Source organism: Phalangium opilio, unplaced genomic scaffold, assembly GCF_054372755.1.
Source record: "Phalangium opilio isolate 3A_F unplaced genomic scaffold, DU_Popi_V2 ptg000014l_1, whole genome shotgun sequence".
NCBI classification, from domain to species: Eukaryota; Metazoa; Arthropoda; class Arachnida; order Opiliones; family Phalangiidae; genus Phalangium; species Phalangium opilio.
Window position 1 is genome coordinate 5,471,622 of NW_028324149.1, and position 18,070 is coordinate 5,489,691.

An 18,070-nucleotide genomic window follows, 5' to 3' on the forward strand; every position below is an offset into this window, starting at 1 on the left:
TCTGAAACACAATCGTGTATCCCTTTAATTTCTAATAACGTCACATTTCAAATAATATTAATGAAACTAAATTGTGCACCCCACTAAAGTATAATTTTTAAAAACCATACGAATCAAATAATGTATTTAAACAAAATCCTGGATCCCCTAAACCAGAAATCACTATGACCGTAAAGCGTCCCCTCTATTTTACGAAACCTAACCTAACCATTCAGCATAATCTCTGATGTATCACGCGCACAAAGTGCAGTAGTGCACGAAAATTATCATCTTGTTTCCCTTCACTCAAAAAAGCCCGCGAGATTTAAACTACCTTTCTTTCCTCTCTCTCCGAGCGGGATGCCCCCTCTCCCTCTTCCCCCTCTCACTAATATACCAGGCAGGCAGTTCTCTCTCTACGCGGAGCTTCGTATCGCCACCGCGTACGCTAGCGATCTCTCTCTCTCATCGTAAGCGTACGTTTCGCGGACGCGACCGGTTTCCCTCTCTCTCTCATCGTAAGCGTTCGTTTCGCGGACGCGTCCGGGACAGGGACAGGGGTTTTGGTGCCGTTTCTTAAATTTTACCGTAATTAAAATTCCGTGTAAAATTAAAAAGGTCTTCCAAAACAAAACGTAATCAAGGATTATTTAATGTTTAGTGTCTGTTTTCACACTTGGGCAACGAGGGGTAGCCTAATTAGTTAATTATAAAATTCCTTTGTGTAAATATGTAGGGATTAATCGCACAGCTGTCAATTTCTTCAGAGGAAACTGTCGGCAAAATCCCATTTAATTATTCTAGGTGGTTTGCACTATTTGAAACCATAGCTTTGGTTTCAACACGAAAGTAGCTTCCCCACCAATTGGTTTTCTAATTTTGACGCAGAGGCCGACGTAAAATTATTTTCATAGCCAATCAAAATTTGTTTCGGGATGAAGCTTCTGTTGACGACTTGACGTCATAATAGGGCAGTTTTTCATCGCCGCTTTGAGGTTTTTTTTAAATCTTCACTGTCGTCAGTCGCCATTGCCACATTTGCGGGTTATGAACTTTTGAGTTTCAATTCTTTAACCGGATTAGATCGCGAGTCGCTATTGTGGTGTTTGTATTTTGAATCTCTCCGACCTTCATTTGGTAGAAGTAAGCTCCCTAATTTAGATACCAGAGGGAAAATCAAAGGTCAAGGCTTAAGTTCTTCTGGCTCCGAGTCGCAATTCCATCTCGTGCCACGTGACTACCTGTCGACCACCCTTTTTGGTCTGAGTTCGGTCGTATGTGTGAACCGAACTAAAATCTTGCCGTCGAAGGCCCGCGTACAACTCAATTTTTTGACGCAGCGCAGAAGTTTTCGGTCAAGTGGGAACCTAGCTTAACAATTTTTACCAAAGGCGCTGTATCCGTTAATTTTATATAAATTTTCATAGTTCCCATCTGAACACGTACTCAAGTGTTTTTCGCGAGATATCAGCGCTAATTTCCTGCAGCGCAAGTTTTCAAAATGAAACAAACAAAGTTTCTTTGAACCACGTGTCTGAGGTTTTTCAAATAACCTTTACCCTGCACGTTTTAAGTGCTTATAATTAAATAAACTCGATCTACATTAAGTTTTCCAATGTATTTGTTGCACCAAAATGATTAAGAAACATTTTAACTATAAATAACAGTCTAAGAGATTTTTTGAGAGAGCATTTACTTTGTAGAAACAATTCTAGACATTTTTAAGGATTGCTCTAGAGTTTTCTGTGTTAAGAGAGGATGCCAGTGTTGTAACTAGCTAAAATAATAACCAGGTGGCGCCACACTATGGGGTGCCCAAACAAGGAGAGAGGCTCAGAGAGCTAGAGGGCTAAGGATTTTCCCAGGGATCCACAGTTAACAATGCGCTCCTAAACAAGCAGGTAGCTCAACAATGTTACTTTGTATTATTGCATTATAAAAGTATTAAAGAACTAAAAACATTACATTAAAAGAAATTGATCATTTTATAACAGCGAGGAGAAACTTTCATTACTCTTTCAATAAAGACTTATCACCCAGAAATTTTACCCACTAAAATCAAATTCCCTTACTTTGCTGAAACTTTTAAAATTCCTTGACTTTTCCCTGACCTTTTGGGCCCAGAACAGAGGTAAGACTTACTACTTAAGATGTACTACTATCCCATCTGAAAGCTCTCTATACTTCATAATGTTCGAGACTTAATAAGAGCTAGTTCGAGAACTGACTACACTAGGTTTTGCAGTCGATCTTCCTATTTATTCCGTACTAAGCCTTTGACAGCGTCTCACCAGACGTCGCTTTACGAGAATCTACGATGTTTCACCTCGTGACAAACTCTCAGTAATCAGTGACAAACTTATGGAACCTATTCTTACGAATTAACTTATGTCATTATCAATCTATAGGGAGCCAAAAGTTCTGACCCTGAAACGTCACACCCTTTCATCTCTTACTGGAGTTTCATCCCCCCTAACGGTTGGAAACAGTATTCTAGGCACAAACTGCGTGACGTCAGACTATCTCTTCCCCCCAGCCAGTTGTTAGCTCCCTTTAGATGTTTGGCCATTTCATTCCCCAGTTAAACGAAATAATACCTGGCGTTTCTTTTCCAAAGATTGGCAATTAAAGCAATAATCTGGTTTGTTGTCGTCTCGGACATCAAAATCGGGTGGGATGTCTTCAAAGCGGGCTTGGTCTTTGTCGTAACTCACAGTACAAAGTAGATTTCATACCCGAACCGAGCCCGGCCCGGGATTTAGCATTTTTAAAAGAAGTCCGAAACATGGCCCGGCCATTTAGTTGGTTTACTGGCCCAGCCAGCCCGTTGCATGTAGTGCAGTTGGTCGTGTGTTATTAATAACAGTCCGTCACGTTTGTTCTTAAAAGCTTATATTCATGTCAGTTATCTTTCATTTGAATTAAAGGAGGTCCTAGTCCGAACGAAAGCTGGCCCGGCCCGAATTTTTTTATTAGCTGTTACCCGCGGCGTCGCTCGCGTGTAATAAGAATTTCATCAAAACGATATAAAGAATGGGTATATTTTACTGATGACTAATGTAGCACCCTAGGAGCGAAGGCATTCAGCGTTGCCCGTCGGGCCATTTTATATTACTTTTCATGCGGACATTATTCCATAAAGAAAGGTTTTTATATTTCTGGCCGTCATTTAAAAAGATGGCAACAAATGGAACCCAAAAGACCATTCAGTCTGTCTTTAGGTCAAAGGAAACCAGTGTACTAAATATTTGCGGAATCGGTTGAAACGCGCGGACTTTGTTGCATAGAGAAGGTGTTTTACATTTCTGGGCGCCATTTATTAAGATGGCGGCGGATTGGGGGGGAATCTTTCTTAGTACGCAACTACTACTTTATGAGTAACCTTCCTGCAAAACTTTCAGCCTTCTAGGGCAAGCGGTTTGGGCTGGGCGTTGATTATCAGTCAGAAAGTTGGCCCGGCCCCTTAATTTCCAAAATTTGAAAAGCTCAACCCGATAAAATTTCCGAATTTGGAAAGCCCAGCCAGTGCAAGGCTCTGGGCCCCGCCCCCAAGTAACTGATTGTAATAAGAAAGACACAATTTTACTCAAAAAAGTTTTACCTTTTTTGCAAAATGAAGGATTCCCAATCTTCGATGGAATCAAATTTACTCATAGTGTATTTTTCTCCACCTTCCTTATACCATCCTGGCGTGGGACGACAACCCACTGTGTCAATCTAGAAACCGTGATCAATAAGGCATTTGTGTATTTAACCAGACATGAAAAGCAAAACAATTAAAAAAAGAGGCATATTATTGAATAGAATTTAAAAAAAGAGTTCTATTGGTGCGAGAGTCCCATTTTTAGTTTTGCGCTCTTTAGAGCTGGAAAACTATTGTTCTGTCCCCTTGCGGCTGGGCGCCCCAGTTTTTGGTGTTACCAATTTGTCCGCGCAAAACTGTAATGTGGCCGAGGCCATCTTGTTTAGTTTCTAAAAGTCTTTAGAGTATAGTATTGGTCCATTTGAGCGCCGCATAGTTCTCAAGAATCTCGCGGCGTTTTTTGCGGGAAAAATAAAATCACGTGATCGGCCGCCATTTACGGAGAGAGGGATTTTTTCGAATACCTATGATAACTAGATCACCTCCGTGAGCGGGTGGGCCGTGGTTTTGGTAACTGATTATCGTCTGCTTTATAATTGAGAGAACTGCAGGGCACAATTATAAAATGGCAGCGTCCTAGCCTTATTCTTTAATTTTTTACTATATTTTGTTCCACGTTTAGAAATTGAGGTTTCCAACTTAATTAAATGGTATTGAATTAAGGCCAATTAAAGTTTCCGTAAACAAAAATTAACCTTTAAGGATGTTCTGTGTCCAAATACGGAATGAATAGCAGCCGACGACAATCAATCCAAAAAATACTAGGGAAATGTGTCTGGCAGCAATGCACCTCCGAAAATGGCGCTAGGTTTCAAATTTTAAAACTAGCTTACTACGCTCAGTTCTCCCATATTGATGGTTTTAAAACTGTTCAAATCTTAAAAAGGGAACGACAAGCCAGTTTTAAATCGAATTAAAGAGACAAGACAAGAATTCGCGACCCTTTGGGTTACTTAAAGCCGGTCCTATCTAGGAAATAAAGGACAGTATTTGGTAGGCCTGATGCCCAACAATTACCCGGTCGGGTACCCGAAAACTTAATTTCTTAATACCCGAAACTATTCAAATATTATAATTTTGGCTCAATACCCTTGACAAGGCTTAGGACAATCGGGTCTTGGTTGGCACTCGGGCGTAGGGGTACCGGGTAAGGTGTGCCTTAAACCACCAATGAGGGCGCTAGACGCCCGACTTTCTTTCTTCTTAAAAATGGAACTGAACAAAGCCACGAGTTTAGAGAAGAACAAAGTGTTACAGCCAGACAGAAATTCAAGGAAGAATTTTTGCTACCCGAAAACCACCCGAATAATGGTAGTTTTGTTAGGCCTAATTATTCGAGTACCCGTTAGAAATCCGGGTACCCGACCCGATTTAAAGTTTTTCAACTACCCGTACCCGACCCGACATACAAAATCACTACCCGCACAGGCCTAGTATATGTCAATGATTCTGATGCTATTTTATTAGAGGTGTGAGAGTCCTAACTCAAATTGCGAGTAGTGGGAAACTGGACAATTACTAAAACGTTCGAAATGGCGGAAAAATATTTACACAGGGTTCATACAACTTTTGGAAAACAAATTTCCCTGAGATTTCCAGGTTTTTTCCCATATACTTCCCTGAGTTTTCCAGGTTTTTCCCGTATATGGAGTATTCTATGGAGCAAATGTTAACGAAGGAGGCGAAGGGGGGTAGGGGCAAATAGGATTATATCATACTCAAAGGACATCCCCGTATCACTAATAGAACCAGAGTTATGAGCTTTCGAAGTATAGTGTAATGTTAATCCTATGGAGGGAATGTTCACGAACATTTTGATCAATTACTCGGCCCCTGTTTGTCGTAGCCCTAAGATTTTAGTATGGTTGGATGGGGGACAAATTGGACTATAACATACTCAAAGGACGTCCCGTATCTCTAATATAACCAGAGTTACGAGCCTCCAAAGTATAGTGTAATGATAATGCTATGTTCACGAACATTTTGCTTAATTACTCGGCCCCTGTTTGACGCAAATTTCCTTGATTTCCCTGAATTTTATTAAAAATTCTAAACTTCCCTGAGTTTTCCCTGATGTTTTTGTCAACTATTTATTTCCCTGATTTTTCCAGGTTTTCCAGGTTTGTATGAACCCTGTTACAACTATCAATCCTACGATTCTAGTTCTAGGTTTAGTTAAAGTACGAATGTGGAATAGAACGCGTACTGCGCGTGACGATAGAAGCTTTATCTTAGCCTTTGCAAACTTAGTGTAACAGCGCCTGCACTGACAAGTGACAACGCGCGTGTCAACTAAAGCGTGATCGAGTGGCCTCTGGTCGAGGGGTCGGTCATTCATGAAATCCCGTACGCTACCCGTGAAATCCAACTTAAGAAATCCGAAATCAATGCTGATTTCGAAATCAAATAAAAAATCCGAAATGAAGTGAAGAAATCGCAAAATCAGTAAAGAAATCATAAAATCAGTAAATAAATCACAAAATCTACGAAGAAATCACGAAATCAACATAGAAATCACGAAATCAGAAGCAAAATCAGTGAAGAAATCGTGAAATCCATTACAAAATTCACGAAATCCAAAATCAAAAGAAATCACAAAATCCGACGAAATCACGGGGAAAATCTCAAAATCCGAGGAAATCACGCTAAAAACCTCAAAATCCAACGAAATCAAGGGAAATATCGCAAAATCAGTCGAAATCACGGTAAAAATAGCAAAATCCGACGGAATCACAAGAAAAATCTCAAAATTCGATGAAATCCATTGGATTTTATCGAATTCTGAAATCAAACGAAATCCGATGAAATCGAACGAAATCCGATGAAATCGAACGAAATCCGATGAAATCGAACGAAATCCGATGAAATCGAACGAAATCCGATGAAATCGAACGAAATCCGATGAAATCGAACGAAATCCGATGAAATCGAACGAAATCCGATGAAATCGAACGAAATCCGATGAAATCGAACGAAATCCGATGAAATAGAACGAAATCCGATGAAATAGAACGAAATCCGATGAAATAGAACGAAATCCGATGAAATCCGACGAAATCAAACGAAATCCGACGAAATCAAACGAAATCCGACGAAATCAAATTGGATTTCGAAATCCCGTACACTTTTTCCTAAACGTCCGACCCCTCGCCTCTGGTACTGAAAGACGTCGTGTAGTTTGCTTTAGTTGACCCCTCTCGAAGAAGGAATGGACTAGCCCGACAAAAATTAGACTAGGCCTAGTTTAAAGAAAGAAATAAGACTCGCATAGGGGGAAAAATGGACTCGTCGAGTAGTGTTACTAGCCTTTCCGTGGACTCGCGAGTACCCGCAAATTTCAAGGAGAACAGTTTGCGCAGGCCCCTATTTTATCAATCTAGAATGGTTGAATTAGGAGATGCCACCCCATTTCCCCTCCCTTTAATTTTAAGGACCAGGGATAGATGCAATTTTTGAAGCAGAAATGGAGAACAGAGTAATCTGGGCGCGCGTCCCGGACCGCCTTTCCACGGACGGAGGGGAATGAAAGAAGAGGCGGGTCATAGCGACAGAGCTAAAAACAGGGTTCAAACAACTTTTGGAAAACAAATTTCCCTGAGATTTCCAAGTTTTTCCCCATATCGTAAGCACGCTTGCGAGATTACTAAACTCGCCCCACGTGGCCTTTCATAAAAGCCTTGGCTAATACTAAGAGGAACTACTCCGGTTCCTAAGGTTCAATCATACTTTTATCAAAAGCGCATAGATAACCAGAAAGTGAAGAACGAGAAGCCTAAACCGCAACGTGAAAAATGAGTTCCCCCATAGTCGATTCAAGATTTCCGTCCCCCTTACAGAGCGACGGGAAGAGTTGGTCTTATGCCGCGGCGGAGAGTTACTTTCGCGTAGTTTTACACAAGGTACATGCGTAAGTTGGCTAGAAAATATAGTTCACTTATTTCTTGTCGTCTGCTATAGTTTAATTCCAAGGCTTAATATAATCTAGTCATTTAATTAGTCGGGAATCGGCACATTTGTCAAAATGTCGGATTTGAATTTAGCAAACATTTTAGAAAGCTACGAAAAGGATGACTTTTTCCTGATTGATAAAGACGGAAAACTTAAAGGTGCAATAGAATGCATTAACAAGATGGCACCGGCCATATTACACTTTTGCGCGGCCTCTAGTACTAGACTAGAATTAGTATTACTGTATTCATTATAATATGACCCCAACAAATTTATAAATTTTGGTTTTTTTCCATTGTTTATAAAATAGCATTCCGATTATGAATAAAACCAATCTAGTCAGAATTTGGTTTACAGTTCAATTAAATAAGTGAATCGCGGCCGTTCCCAGGCGACGATTATCTCTTCTCGAGATACACTTTACCAAATAACTGTAGCTATTATACCTCCGTGGCTCAGCTTGCTTAGTCAATAATCTGAGGAGAAAAGTGGGGATCCAAAGCGCAAGATATTTTCTTAAATAAAAAATTATGTTGATGTTGCAGAGCCACCTAAGAGTGGTTCTTTGCAAATATCCGACCGTGTACGCGAAAAAAGGGGGAAACGGGGATATAAAAGGCGCCCAGCCTGCCAGCAAGGGTCGGAACAATACTTTCGCTAGCTCTAAAGAGCGCAAAAGTAAAAACAATATCAAAAGTCAACTTAATGAAACTTGAAAATTCCACGACGATTGAACCGAAAGAGCGCTAAAGAACAACCGTTAAGCCTAGTTAAGCAGCCGATTTCTCAATAGTATTCCCCACTTTCCCCAGGAGCCGCTACCATCGCGAACTACTTTCCGCTAGTCACGTGACAATAACGATGACCTAATATATCTCTGATTCGATTGGTAGTTGAAAACGAGGCTCACCAACCACCCATTTGTGTCCCCCCCCCTTGCTTCTCATTTTACACGAATACCGTTGCTAAAGGCTGGAAAGGTTTAATGTTCTTCACTTTCTGATCTATGCGCTTTTGCTTTTATTTAACTAAATAATAATTAAATGCCGACTCGCATTTACTACAAAGTAAAGAACTTAAAGTTTAAACATAATTACTAATTGGGATGAAGTCCAATACTAGGGCAAAGCCCTTCGCTCGAGCGAACTACTACATCTCAGTAGCACGGATTAACTAACCTAGGGATAGTTCCTTCCCCCAGAAAGATAACGCATGCATGTTCCAAACGCCCCCTAGCAGCAGCTACTATCCCTAACAGGAAGCTATAAGAAAATTGGACCAAATATCACGTGGTCTATGACGTCAAAATTGAAATACTACCTAAATTGGGCAAAAACTACTTATTTTGCCGAGAGATGGCGCTCTATCTACATCCTTTTTGGTCCAATAAATTGGGGGAATGAAGAGGGGAATCAAGGAATAATTCGGAACATGTAGTTGGCGACAGTACTACATGGGAAACACGGTTAGTGAACAATCCCTAGCGTTAGTTAATCCATGTCAGTAGTGAAGAAAGACTGACTTGATAATGATAAGCAGTCGACGCTTATATAGTACGGGAAAGGTCAGAGGTAACACAGGGTGTTAATCCTCTATGTAACCTTACACCCCTGGAGTAGAAACTCAGGAGGTCCCTTAATTACTACGGAAGGTTACAATATACTTCCTTGAATTTCCCAGGTTTTTCCCGTATATGGAGTATCCTACGGAGCTAATTCTATCAAAGGACGGGGGGGGGGCAAATAGGACTATAGCATACTAAAAGGACATGCCCGTTATCTCTAGTAGAACCACAGTTATGAGCCTCCAAATATAGTGTAATGTTAATACTATGGAGGGGATGTTCACGAACATTTTGCTTAATCACTTGGCCCCTGTTTGACGCAAATTTCCCTGAATTTTACTAAAACTTCTAAATTTCCATGAGATTTTTGTCAACTATTTATTTCCCTGATTTTTCCCGGTTTTCCAGGTTTATACGAACCCTGAAAAAGGAATGACGTATTTTTCGCCGTCCCCGTCAGCATGTCATCAAAAATTAGTTTAAGCATTTTCGTTACGCGTTGAAGGGAGGGGCTCTTTACTGGGCTATGAGTCGGGCTGAAGTAAATACTAAACGTTCCCCATTCCCGCTTCTAAAATTACATCTGTCCCTGTAAGGACATTCTGTTAAGTTCGGCTAAAACTCACATCACATTTTTTGAAAATGTCTAGCGCAATGACATTTTCGCAGTGAGATTCCAAGAAGACCTCGTGGGCGTCTCCAGTTTCCCCCAAGATCGCCTCGCAGGCGCGACTGAAAACAAACCAAATATAATAAGAGCATTTGTGGCGGAATTGAACGCTTCTAGGAGAAATTTACCTCAGCCAATGGGCGTGAAACATGATGTTACCATTTTCCTCGTAGAAATAGGCGCATTTTGCGATGAAATACGCGACTGTCGAATCGTCCGGTTCAACCAGGACAAAATCACCGGAATTTATCTGACAAAGAAATTATTTAGTTCGGATGATGGTAAAATAGTAAATAACTAAACCAGGGTTGCCACGGAATTTTCAGAACCAAATTCCCCGACTAATTTTCCAGGTTTTTTCCTGAGAATTTCCCTGACCTTTTTCTGAGATTTTCCCTGACCTTTTTCTGAGAATTTTCCCTGACCTTTTTCTGAGAATTTTCCCTGACCTTTTTCTGAGAATTTTCCCTGACCTTTTTCTGAGATTTTCCCTGACCTTATTCTGAGATTTTCCCCTGACCTTTTTCTGAGAATTTTCCCCGACCTTTTTCTGAGATTTTCCCAGACCTTTTTCTGAGATTTTCCCAGACCTTTTTCTGACATTTTCCCTGACCTTTTTAGGCCGAAAAAGTTAGTGTTTACAGCACAGTTTAACTGCTTATAATTAAATAAACTCGATCTACATTAAGTTTTCCAATGTATTTGTTGCACCAAAATGATTAAGAAATATTTTAACTATAAATAACAGTCCAAGAGATTTTTTAAAGGCATTTACTTTGTAAAAACCATTCTAGACATTTTTAAAGGGAGACTCTCAGCTGAAAATCTTAGTGCCATGATTTATTTTTTCCTGGTTCGTTTCAATTAAATATGAAGCCTCAAATTTTTTCTGATTTTTCAAACAATTTTTTCAATGAAAATTAAATTTTTTAAAATTTGTTAGGCTTAGCAATGGGTCTCGATTTTAGCACACTTACCTACCGGCCAATAAAAACCTCATTAGGGATAGAGCCAAATCAGCCAATCCCGTGAGGGTTAGAAAATATTAAGTGGTATGTTGTCTGCTTCAAACAGGAAAAGGAGGGCGGGAAATAAGTATTTTTTCAGAGTGGGCTCGTTACCAGTGACTCCGCGGGGCCCGTCGTCTGCTAAAGTTTGAGGAGGATAGTAATTGGGTTGCAGGCTTGCAGCTTGACTCTGCTGAGGTGTAAAAGATGGTTTTTTAATTTTTTCCATCTCGAAGATCACAAAAAATAACAGTAACAATAATCTAAGAGCACAGATCTTCCCATTCCAAGGCTAATAACTAGACACTCAAGATATACAACAAAATACGACCCGCCACATTTTAATATAATAAGATTACGAGAGTAATTTGAGTTTAAGTGAAACGTATAAAAGCATAAACCTGCTAATTACTAAAGTTTCTAATCCGCTTATCGTTAAACGATCGAAAACGCGTCTTTCTTTCGAGTGCTAAAAAGTAGAATACATATTTCTGAACATAATGCAGACGACGCAAATGAGACTCGCCCGAGAAAACCTTTGGGGGTTGACTCTTATAAATCGCAGGAGCTGATTGGCCGGTAGGTCGCTTTATCAAAATTCAAATGCATGTTTTGATACAAAACTTCAAATATTGTTTAATACTATAAATAGCGCTTCAAAAAATCTGAAAAAATTCAAGGCGGCATATTTTAACATAAGGAATCAGAATAAAAATACTTAATTTTTGCCAATAGTGTCCCTTTAAGGGTTGCTCTAGAGTTTTCTATGTTAAGAGAGGATGAGGAGAAACTTTCATTACTCTTTCAATAAAGACAAATTTTTAATATTCCCTGACTTCTCCGGCCCATTTTTAAATTCCCTGACCTTCCAGGTTTTCCCTGACCCCGTGGCAACCCTGTAAATTTAATGTAATTACACTAACAATTTCTCCTCGTACATTGATCCGCGAATAGTACTTCCTTTTGGATTTCGTCACAAATTTGGGCTTGCCAATGGGTTTAACAGTACCTTTACGCTTAAAATAATTAGGCAATAAAAATAGTTATAGTTCGACGTCAATAGAATATGAATATTTACAAATTATTAATCACCTTTTTCTCCTTGACATTTTTCTTCTTTGTGGGGCTCTTAACATTTTAAAAGTAATGTTGTATTAATTTTTAAAGGGTCTGTAAAGCAAGCGCGGAAGGATGGGAAAAAACTATTTGAAAAAATTCACAGGCACCACGTGAGTGACGTGACGCCAAGATACAAAGACTCGACGGAAGAATGAGACTGGACGCTTATTGCAGCCCCAATTCTTCGAACAACCCTTTCCCCAGTCACGTGTCTGTGACGTTTTTCAAATAATACTTACAAAACCCTCAACACAAACAAATCTAAACTCCAACAATTACTTTCTCAACAAAATACTTACTGCAGGTGGCAATTTGCGACTTTGTTCTTCATTATCACTACTTCCATTGCAATATTCATCTTCGACTTCGTCTTCGTCCGCTATTGTCATGTTCGGACACCTAATGATTTATGTAAATTGTACCTCATACGTCACGATAAGATTGCGACACTAGCAAATAAAAAGTAACCCCCCCCCCCCGAGCGAGTACCCGTTTCCCTGGAATTTATCACTTCATACGCAAAAGCATTTCGTTATTTAAATGTTCCCGCCCATTCCCCGTGACAACGCCTAAGTCAATCAGTCAATCGGGTACCCAAGAGGGAGTGGATATAAAAACCTAAATCTTTACTTTTTCCACAAATATTATTTTGACCTACCCGAGCTAATTATTGCTACCCAAAAAGCATCTAACAATTGGCACTTTGACTAGGCCTAATTATTCGAGTACCCGTAAAAAATCCGAGTACCCGACCCTAAAAGGAAAATTTTCTAGTGTCCGTGAAAAATCCGGGTACCCGACCCCAATAGGGAATTTTTCATGTACCTGTAAAAAACCCGGGTACCCGACCTAATAGGGAATTTTTCATGAACCTGTAAAAAAAACCGGGTACCCGACCCCAGTGGGAATTTTTCAAATACCCGTAAAAAAAACCGGGGTACCCGACCCCAGTGGGAATTTTTCAAATACCCGTAAAAAAAAAAACCGGGGTACCCGACCCCAGTGGGAATTTTTCAAATACCCGTAAAAAAACCGGGGCACCCGACCCCAGTGGGAATTTTTCAAATACCAGTAAAAAAAAACCGGGGCACCCGACCCCAGTGGGAATTTTTCAAATACCAGTAAAAAAAAAACCGGGGTACCCGACCCCAGTGGGAATTTTTCAAATACCCGTAAAAAAAACCGGGGTACCCGACCCCAGTGGGAATTTTTCAAATACCCGTAAAAAAAACCGGGGTACCCGACCCCAGTGGGAATTTTTCAAATACCCGTAAAAAAAACCCGGGGTACCCGACCCCAGTGGGAATTTTTCAAATACCCGAAAAAAAAACCCGGGGTACCGACCCCAGTGGGAATTTATCAAATACCCGAAAAAAAACCCGGGGTACCCGACCCCAGTGGGAATTTTTCAAATACCCGAAAAAAAACCGGGGTACCCGACCCCAGTGGGAATTTTTCAAATACCCGAAAAAAAACCCGGGGTACCCGACCCCAGTGGGAATTTTTCAAATACCCGAAAAAAAACCGGGGTACCCGACCCCAGTGGGAATTTTTCATGTACCCGAAAAAAAAACCGGGGTACCCGACCCCAGTGGGAATTTTTCATGTACCCGAAAAAAAAACCGGGGTACCCGACCCCAGTGGGAATTTTTCAAATACCCGAAAAAAAACCGGGGTACCCGACCCCAGTGGGAATTTTTCATGTACCCGAAAAAAAAACCGGGGTACCCGACCCCAGTGGGAATTTTTCAAATACCCGAAAAAAAACCGGGGTACCCGACCCCAGTGGGAATTTTTCAAATACCCGTAAAAAAACCGGGGTACCCGACCCCAGTGGGAATTTTTCATGTACCCGAAAAAAAAACGGGGGTACCCGACCCCAGTGGGAATTTTTCAAATACCCGTAAAAAAACCGGGGTACCCGACCCCAGTGGGAATTTTTCAAATACCCGTAAAAAAACCGGGGTACCCAACCCCAGTGTTAATTTTTCAAGTACCCGTAAAAAAATTCGAGTGCCCGACCCCAGTGGGAAGTACCCGTACCTGGCTGAAAATTTAAAAATCACTACCCTCGAAGTAGCAAATAAATAATGTAGAAAAATACACACTTGCGCTTTAAGCAGGCTTGCTTGCTTTTACCGGAACCTCCAAATTTAGTCATTTGCTTACAATTTCCACATTCACCACAGTCGGGTTGTTGGCAAAACTGCAAAGACACACGAGCATTAAGTAATCTTAACTATCTATGAGAAAGTGGTTGGTTCGTTCATTGCGCAAAGTCACCATTTGTAACTGAATTTGACCAAGTTTTTTATGTCTGTATACGTCGTTTACCAGGCAAATTCAAGGGGGGCTGCCATTGCGTCTTAGTAGTTTTTGATACCGCCATCTAGCGTCGAAGTAAAGCGTAAAATTCGGTATTTTTGTCTCTTTAAACGTCGGTGTTTAAAGCCATCTAGCGTTCAAAAGCAGGAAGTTCAAAACCATCGTCTGAAATCCTTTGGCTCGGTGAATCCGATAATTTGAACATATTTTTTAATTATCATTGGTAATTAGTAAGTTTTGAAAAATAAAAATGGCAAGCTGTGGTAGAACATGTTCCGTTCTTGGCTGTAAAAGTAGTGATAGGGATTTAAGGGGGTGGAGATCGCGGGTTTGCAACTTCATTCGGGACCTGACAAAGGGTTAACTCTGTGTCGTAAAGATTGTTGTTGTCCGCGGCCATTTTTAAAATACGGAATAAAACCAAAGTACAGAATTCGCTCACTAGATGGCGATTACCAAAAACTACTCACATTTTAAAAATGGGAGGTAACCTCGTACATCGCGTATAGCTTAAATTAATATACTTAAACTTAATTGTTTTTGATGAAACTTGGAAAAAGCACACCTTGAATAGCTAGGTACTCGTTAATATAAAAGTATTCCGAAACGGAACTTCGCTGTAGTTTTTAAGTAATTCGATGGAGTGGACAACCAAAAACCCCATGCTTTCTCTATGGGACGCTAAGCCTAAGACAAAGGTGAACCATAGCTGTTAAGAACATCCTATTCTAGACCCATAACAGTTTATCTTTAAGATCAAGCCCTAATCAGTCATATTTTTATTGAATTCGAAAGATGTTAAAAAAAAAAGGTCTTCGAAAACAAAACGTAATCAAGGATAATTTAATGTTTAGTGTCTGTTTTCGCACTTGGGCAACGAGGGGTAGCCTAATTAGTGAATTATAAAATTCCTTTGTGTAAATATGTAGGGATTAATCGCACAGCTGTCAATCTCTTCAGAGGTAACTGTCGGCAAAATCCCATTAAATTATTCTAGGTGGTTTGCAGTACTTGAAACCATAGCATTGGTTTCAACACAAAAGTAGCTTCCCCACCAATTGGTTTTCTTTTTAGAAGCACAAGCTTTCATAACCGCGTCGTAAAGATTTTGACGCCATTTTATATTTGGAGGGAATTATTTTTAAGTCGGTTTCATCAGAAGGGGATAATAGAAGAAGGATGACACTCTTTATCCCCTTAACACCTTAGTTATGTAAAGTCATTCTTCCCGGGCGAAATTTTGTTTGCTTTCCCGCTCATCAAACTTCAGATGGGCCTCTATAGCACCGTTCTAGGGTGAATTCCATAATTGTTTGGTAATAAATCCCCAGCACAAACCATGATTGTCTTGACGTGGGACAAAAATCCACAAGCGCATATGCGTCTTGCCAAATATTTAAACGCTAATAGAGTAATGATGAGGGAACTATTTATCGCGTATGTGATTCGGTTTAGTGACCTTGTACACTCCAAATGTAAAATGATGTTGGGAAGAATGACGTTACTCTTACCACGCTTTGTGGTGGTACACTTCTCTCGAAGTATTATATACTTCTGGTTTCATACACAAACAGGGTTCGGTTCAGACGAAATTTTTATAATGAAAATCCCTGACTTTTCCCTGGCCATTTTAAGGACGCGTTTACCAAAGCCCACTTCATGGTCACACCTGCAGCCCATATTTATCATTGCTCAAAGCATTGTTAAATTTCCCAAACAAAATCCCTGACACCTCCAGCTTATCCCTGACCATTTAAAGGTGATTACCAAAGCCCACTTCATGGTCACTGCTGTTTAATTTCCCAAACGAAGTCCCTGACCTTCTGTCCCATCAATGGCTTTAGAAAATCCCTGACTTAAGCCCGATTTTCCCCCATTCTACAGAAAAAAGCGTTCACTCACCTCGCAAATCATGCACCGCTTTTTGCGCCAATCAACCTTGGTCGACTGAGATGGATCTTGAGAAATCTGTTCGGCAAAGAGGGTTTCGAATACGTGTCGAACAAGAGGAGTCGTCGTTGCCAGAGTGTTGGAAACTGGCTTCTTCGTGGGAACTTTGGGTCGCTTATTCTTACTATAACGCAAAGGGACAAATAAAATTTAAAATTAAACTCTCATGTAATAATAACAATAAAAAATTTAGACCATATCCTCCTCTACGCTATTAAGTAATCAGGGTTCATACTTCAACTTTTGCAAAACAAATTTCCCTGAGATTTCCAGGCTTTTCCCGTATATGGAGTATCCTATGGAGCAAATGTTAACGAAGGAGGGGAGGCTATAACACAATCAAAGAACATCCCCTTATCTCTAGTACAACCAGAGTTACGGGCCTCCATAGTATAGTGTAATGTTAATCCTACGGAGGGGATGTTCATGAACATTTTGCTTAATTACTCGGCCCCTGTTTGACCCAAATTTCCCTGATTTCCCTGAATTTTACTAAAAATTCTAAATTTCCCTGAGGTGTTTGTCAACTGTTTATCTCCCTGATTTTTACAGGTTTTCCAGCCTTGTATGAACCCTGGTAATGTATTAATTCCGAGCCAGGGCAAATGCAAATTAAAAGCAAAGCCGTTAGCGAGCTGATCCAGATTTAAATATGGATCACGGTAGCGGTAATCGGAATATGGATCATTTACGAGGTAAATTAAATATTTTAACTAAATTAGTCAATTCATATGACCTAGTCAAGATGACGAAATTTTACCGCGAAGAGAAAGCCCACGTAAATGGTTTCCCGAAAACAGACAAACAGCGCCACCTAGGTAGGAAATGCGGACCTGTAAAACTTACACGTCGCCCTAAAATAACGCGATCCAATGCACAGCCATTGAGGAGGCACATATTTGTAGTAGACTGCGTTTCGATCCTGACCCCCGATATCGCCGAGCGATTCGATCGATTTTAAATGTAAATAAAATAAACAAATGACAACTGACCGTTTTTATCAACATATGCTCCAGCCAAATTAACGAAGTTCCTGAGAGCCTCCGTTACCAAAAGTGCTTCATGCGCCTGATTACGATTTACATCAAGATCAACAATTTGATCAATAATGAACTGCGAGTGACGTAGGAGGGACTCTTCCGTAAATGGTTCTAAACCTTGAGGTGGCGTGCAAGTCTGAATATGATTTAAGAGTTCTGAGTAGTCACATTCCGGCTCCGAACCAACGAACTCGATGACTAGTTTGGCTAGATAGATTTTCTCTTTCATGGCATCCATATACGGAGCGTACATTTCCATGGGCGTAACCAGGGCGTGTTGAGCGCAAGCTAAAAAAGAAGGAAAATTGTATTGTCATTGGAATGCGTGAAACGAAATATGACCTTCAAATACTTACAACTGCTAATGCCAATAATGGCATTTTCTCCGCCATCATATGAAGTTATGAACCATTCAACTATTGGTCCAAGATCCAGCGTCGCAATTCCTCCTATGGTAAATTATTATCCACAATTAGAGGAAGTGTGATCAATTACCAATAAATTCAGTTTAATCGCTTTGGTAATTAACGAGACTTGGGGACTCGAACAGTCTGAGAAATAAGGACATTTTTTAAACTAGTCCTTGGGACCAGTGACCCCTCTAATGTCCGAAGTAATAAACTGGTCTCCAGAGTGGCCCCCGTCTTTGTTCTATTATAGATTTGATGCAATCAATAAACTGGTCCCTAGGACCGGTATCCCCCCCATTTTTTGAATTAAAAAACTAGTAATTAATAAACTGGTTTTGGACCAGAGGAAGTGCACTGCTATTTCCCAGACTGATCGCAAGCACTGACAGTTTGACAGAAGCAGACAGAGTGACTG

General features: G+C 40.3%; 2 protein-coding genes and 1 non-coding gene across 9 annotated transcripts in view; 1 reads left to right on the plus strand and 2 right to left on the minus strand.

The window, feature by feature from the left end:
• LOC149705343 (DNA (cytosine-5)-methyltransferase 1.L-like) overlaps positions 1–17,866 on the minus strand; it is a 74,805-nt gene extending 56,939 nt beyond the window's left edge. The window contains exons 1-11 of one of the 6 annotated variants that reach the window (XM_089865571.1): positions 17,602–17,864; positions 17,198–17,533; positions 16,158–16,329; positions 14,039–14,136; positions 12,230–12,329; positions 11,904–11,939; positions 11,735–11,827; positions 9,933–10,054; positions 9,761–9,866; positions 3,581–3,696; positions 849–2,688 (exon numbers count right to left, since the gene is read on the minus strand). In XM_089865571.1, the coding sequence (XP_089721697.1) occupies positions 2,550–2,688; positions 3,581–3,696; positions 9,761–9,866; positions 9,933–10,054; positions 11,735–11,827; positions 11,904–11,939; positions 12,230–12,329; positions 14,039–14,136; positions 16,158–16,169 (822 nt within the window). In that variant the 5' untranslated portion in view covers positions 16,170–16,329; positions 17,198–17,533; positions 17,602–17,864 and the 3' untranslated portion in view covers positions 849–2,549. Of the gene's footprint in view, positions 1–848; positions 3,442–3,580; positions 3,697–9,760; positions 9,867–9,932; positions 10,055–11,734; positions 11,828–11,903; positions 11,940–12,229; positions 12,330–14,038; positions 14,137–16,157; positions 16,330–17,197; positions 17,534–17,601 lie in introns of those variants that run through there. The other 5 variants (XM_089865572.1, XM_089865573.1, XM_089865574.1 and 2 more) reach the window with 5 other exon arrangements.
• Positions 1–18,070, plus strand: part of LOC149705328 (DNA (cytosine-5)-methyltransferase 1-like) — a 358,139-nt gene that overhangs the window by 290,537 nt on the left and 49,532 nt on the right. The window contains exon 6 of one of the 2 annotated variants that reach the window (XM_089865606.1): positions 18,024–18,070. The exons of the other annotated variant lie outside the window; for it this stretch is intronic. Coding sequence (XP_089721732.1) covers positions 18,024–18,041 — 18 coding nt within the window. The 3' untranslated portion in view covers positions 18,042–18,070. The remainder of the gene's footprint in view (positions 1–18,023) is intronic. 2 annotated transcript variants of the gene reach the window in all.
• Positions 709–841, minus strand: LOC149705345 (small Cajal body-specific RNA 14). Its single transcript, XR_016381615.1, has one exon.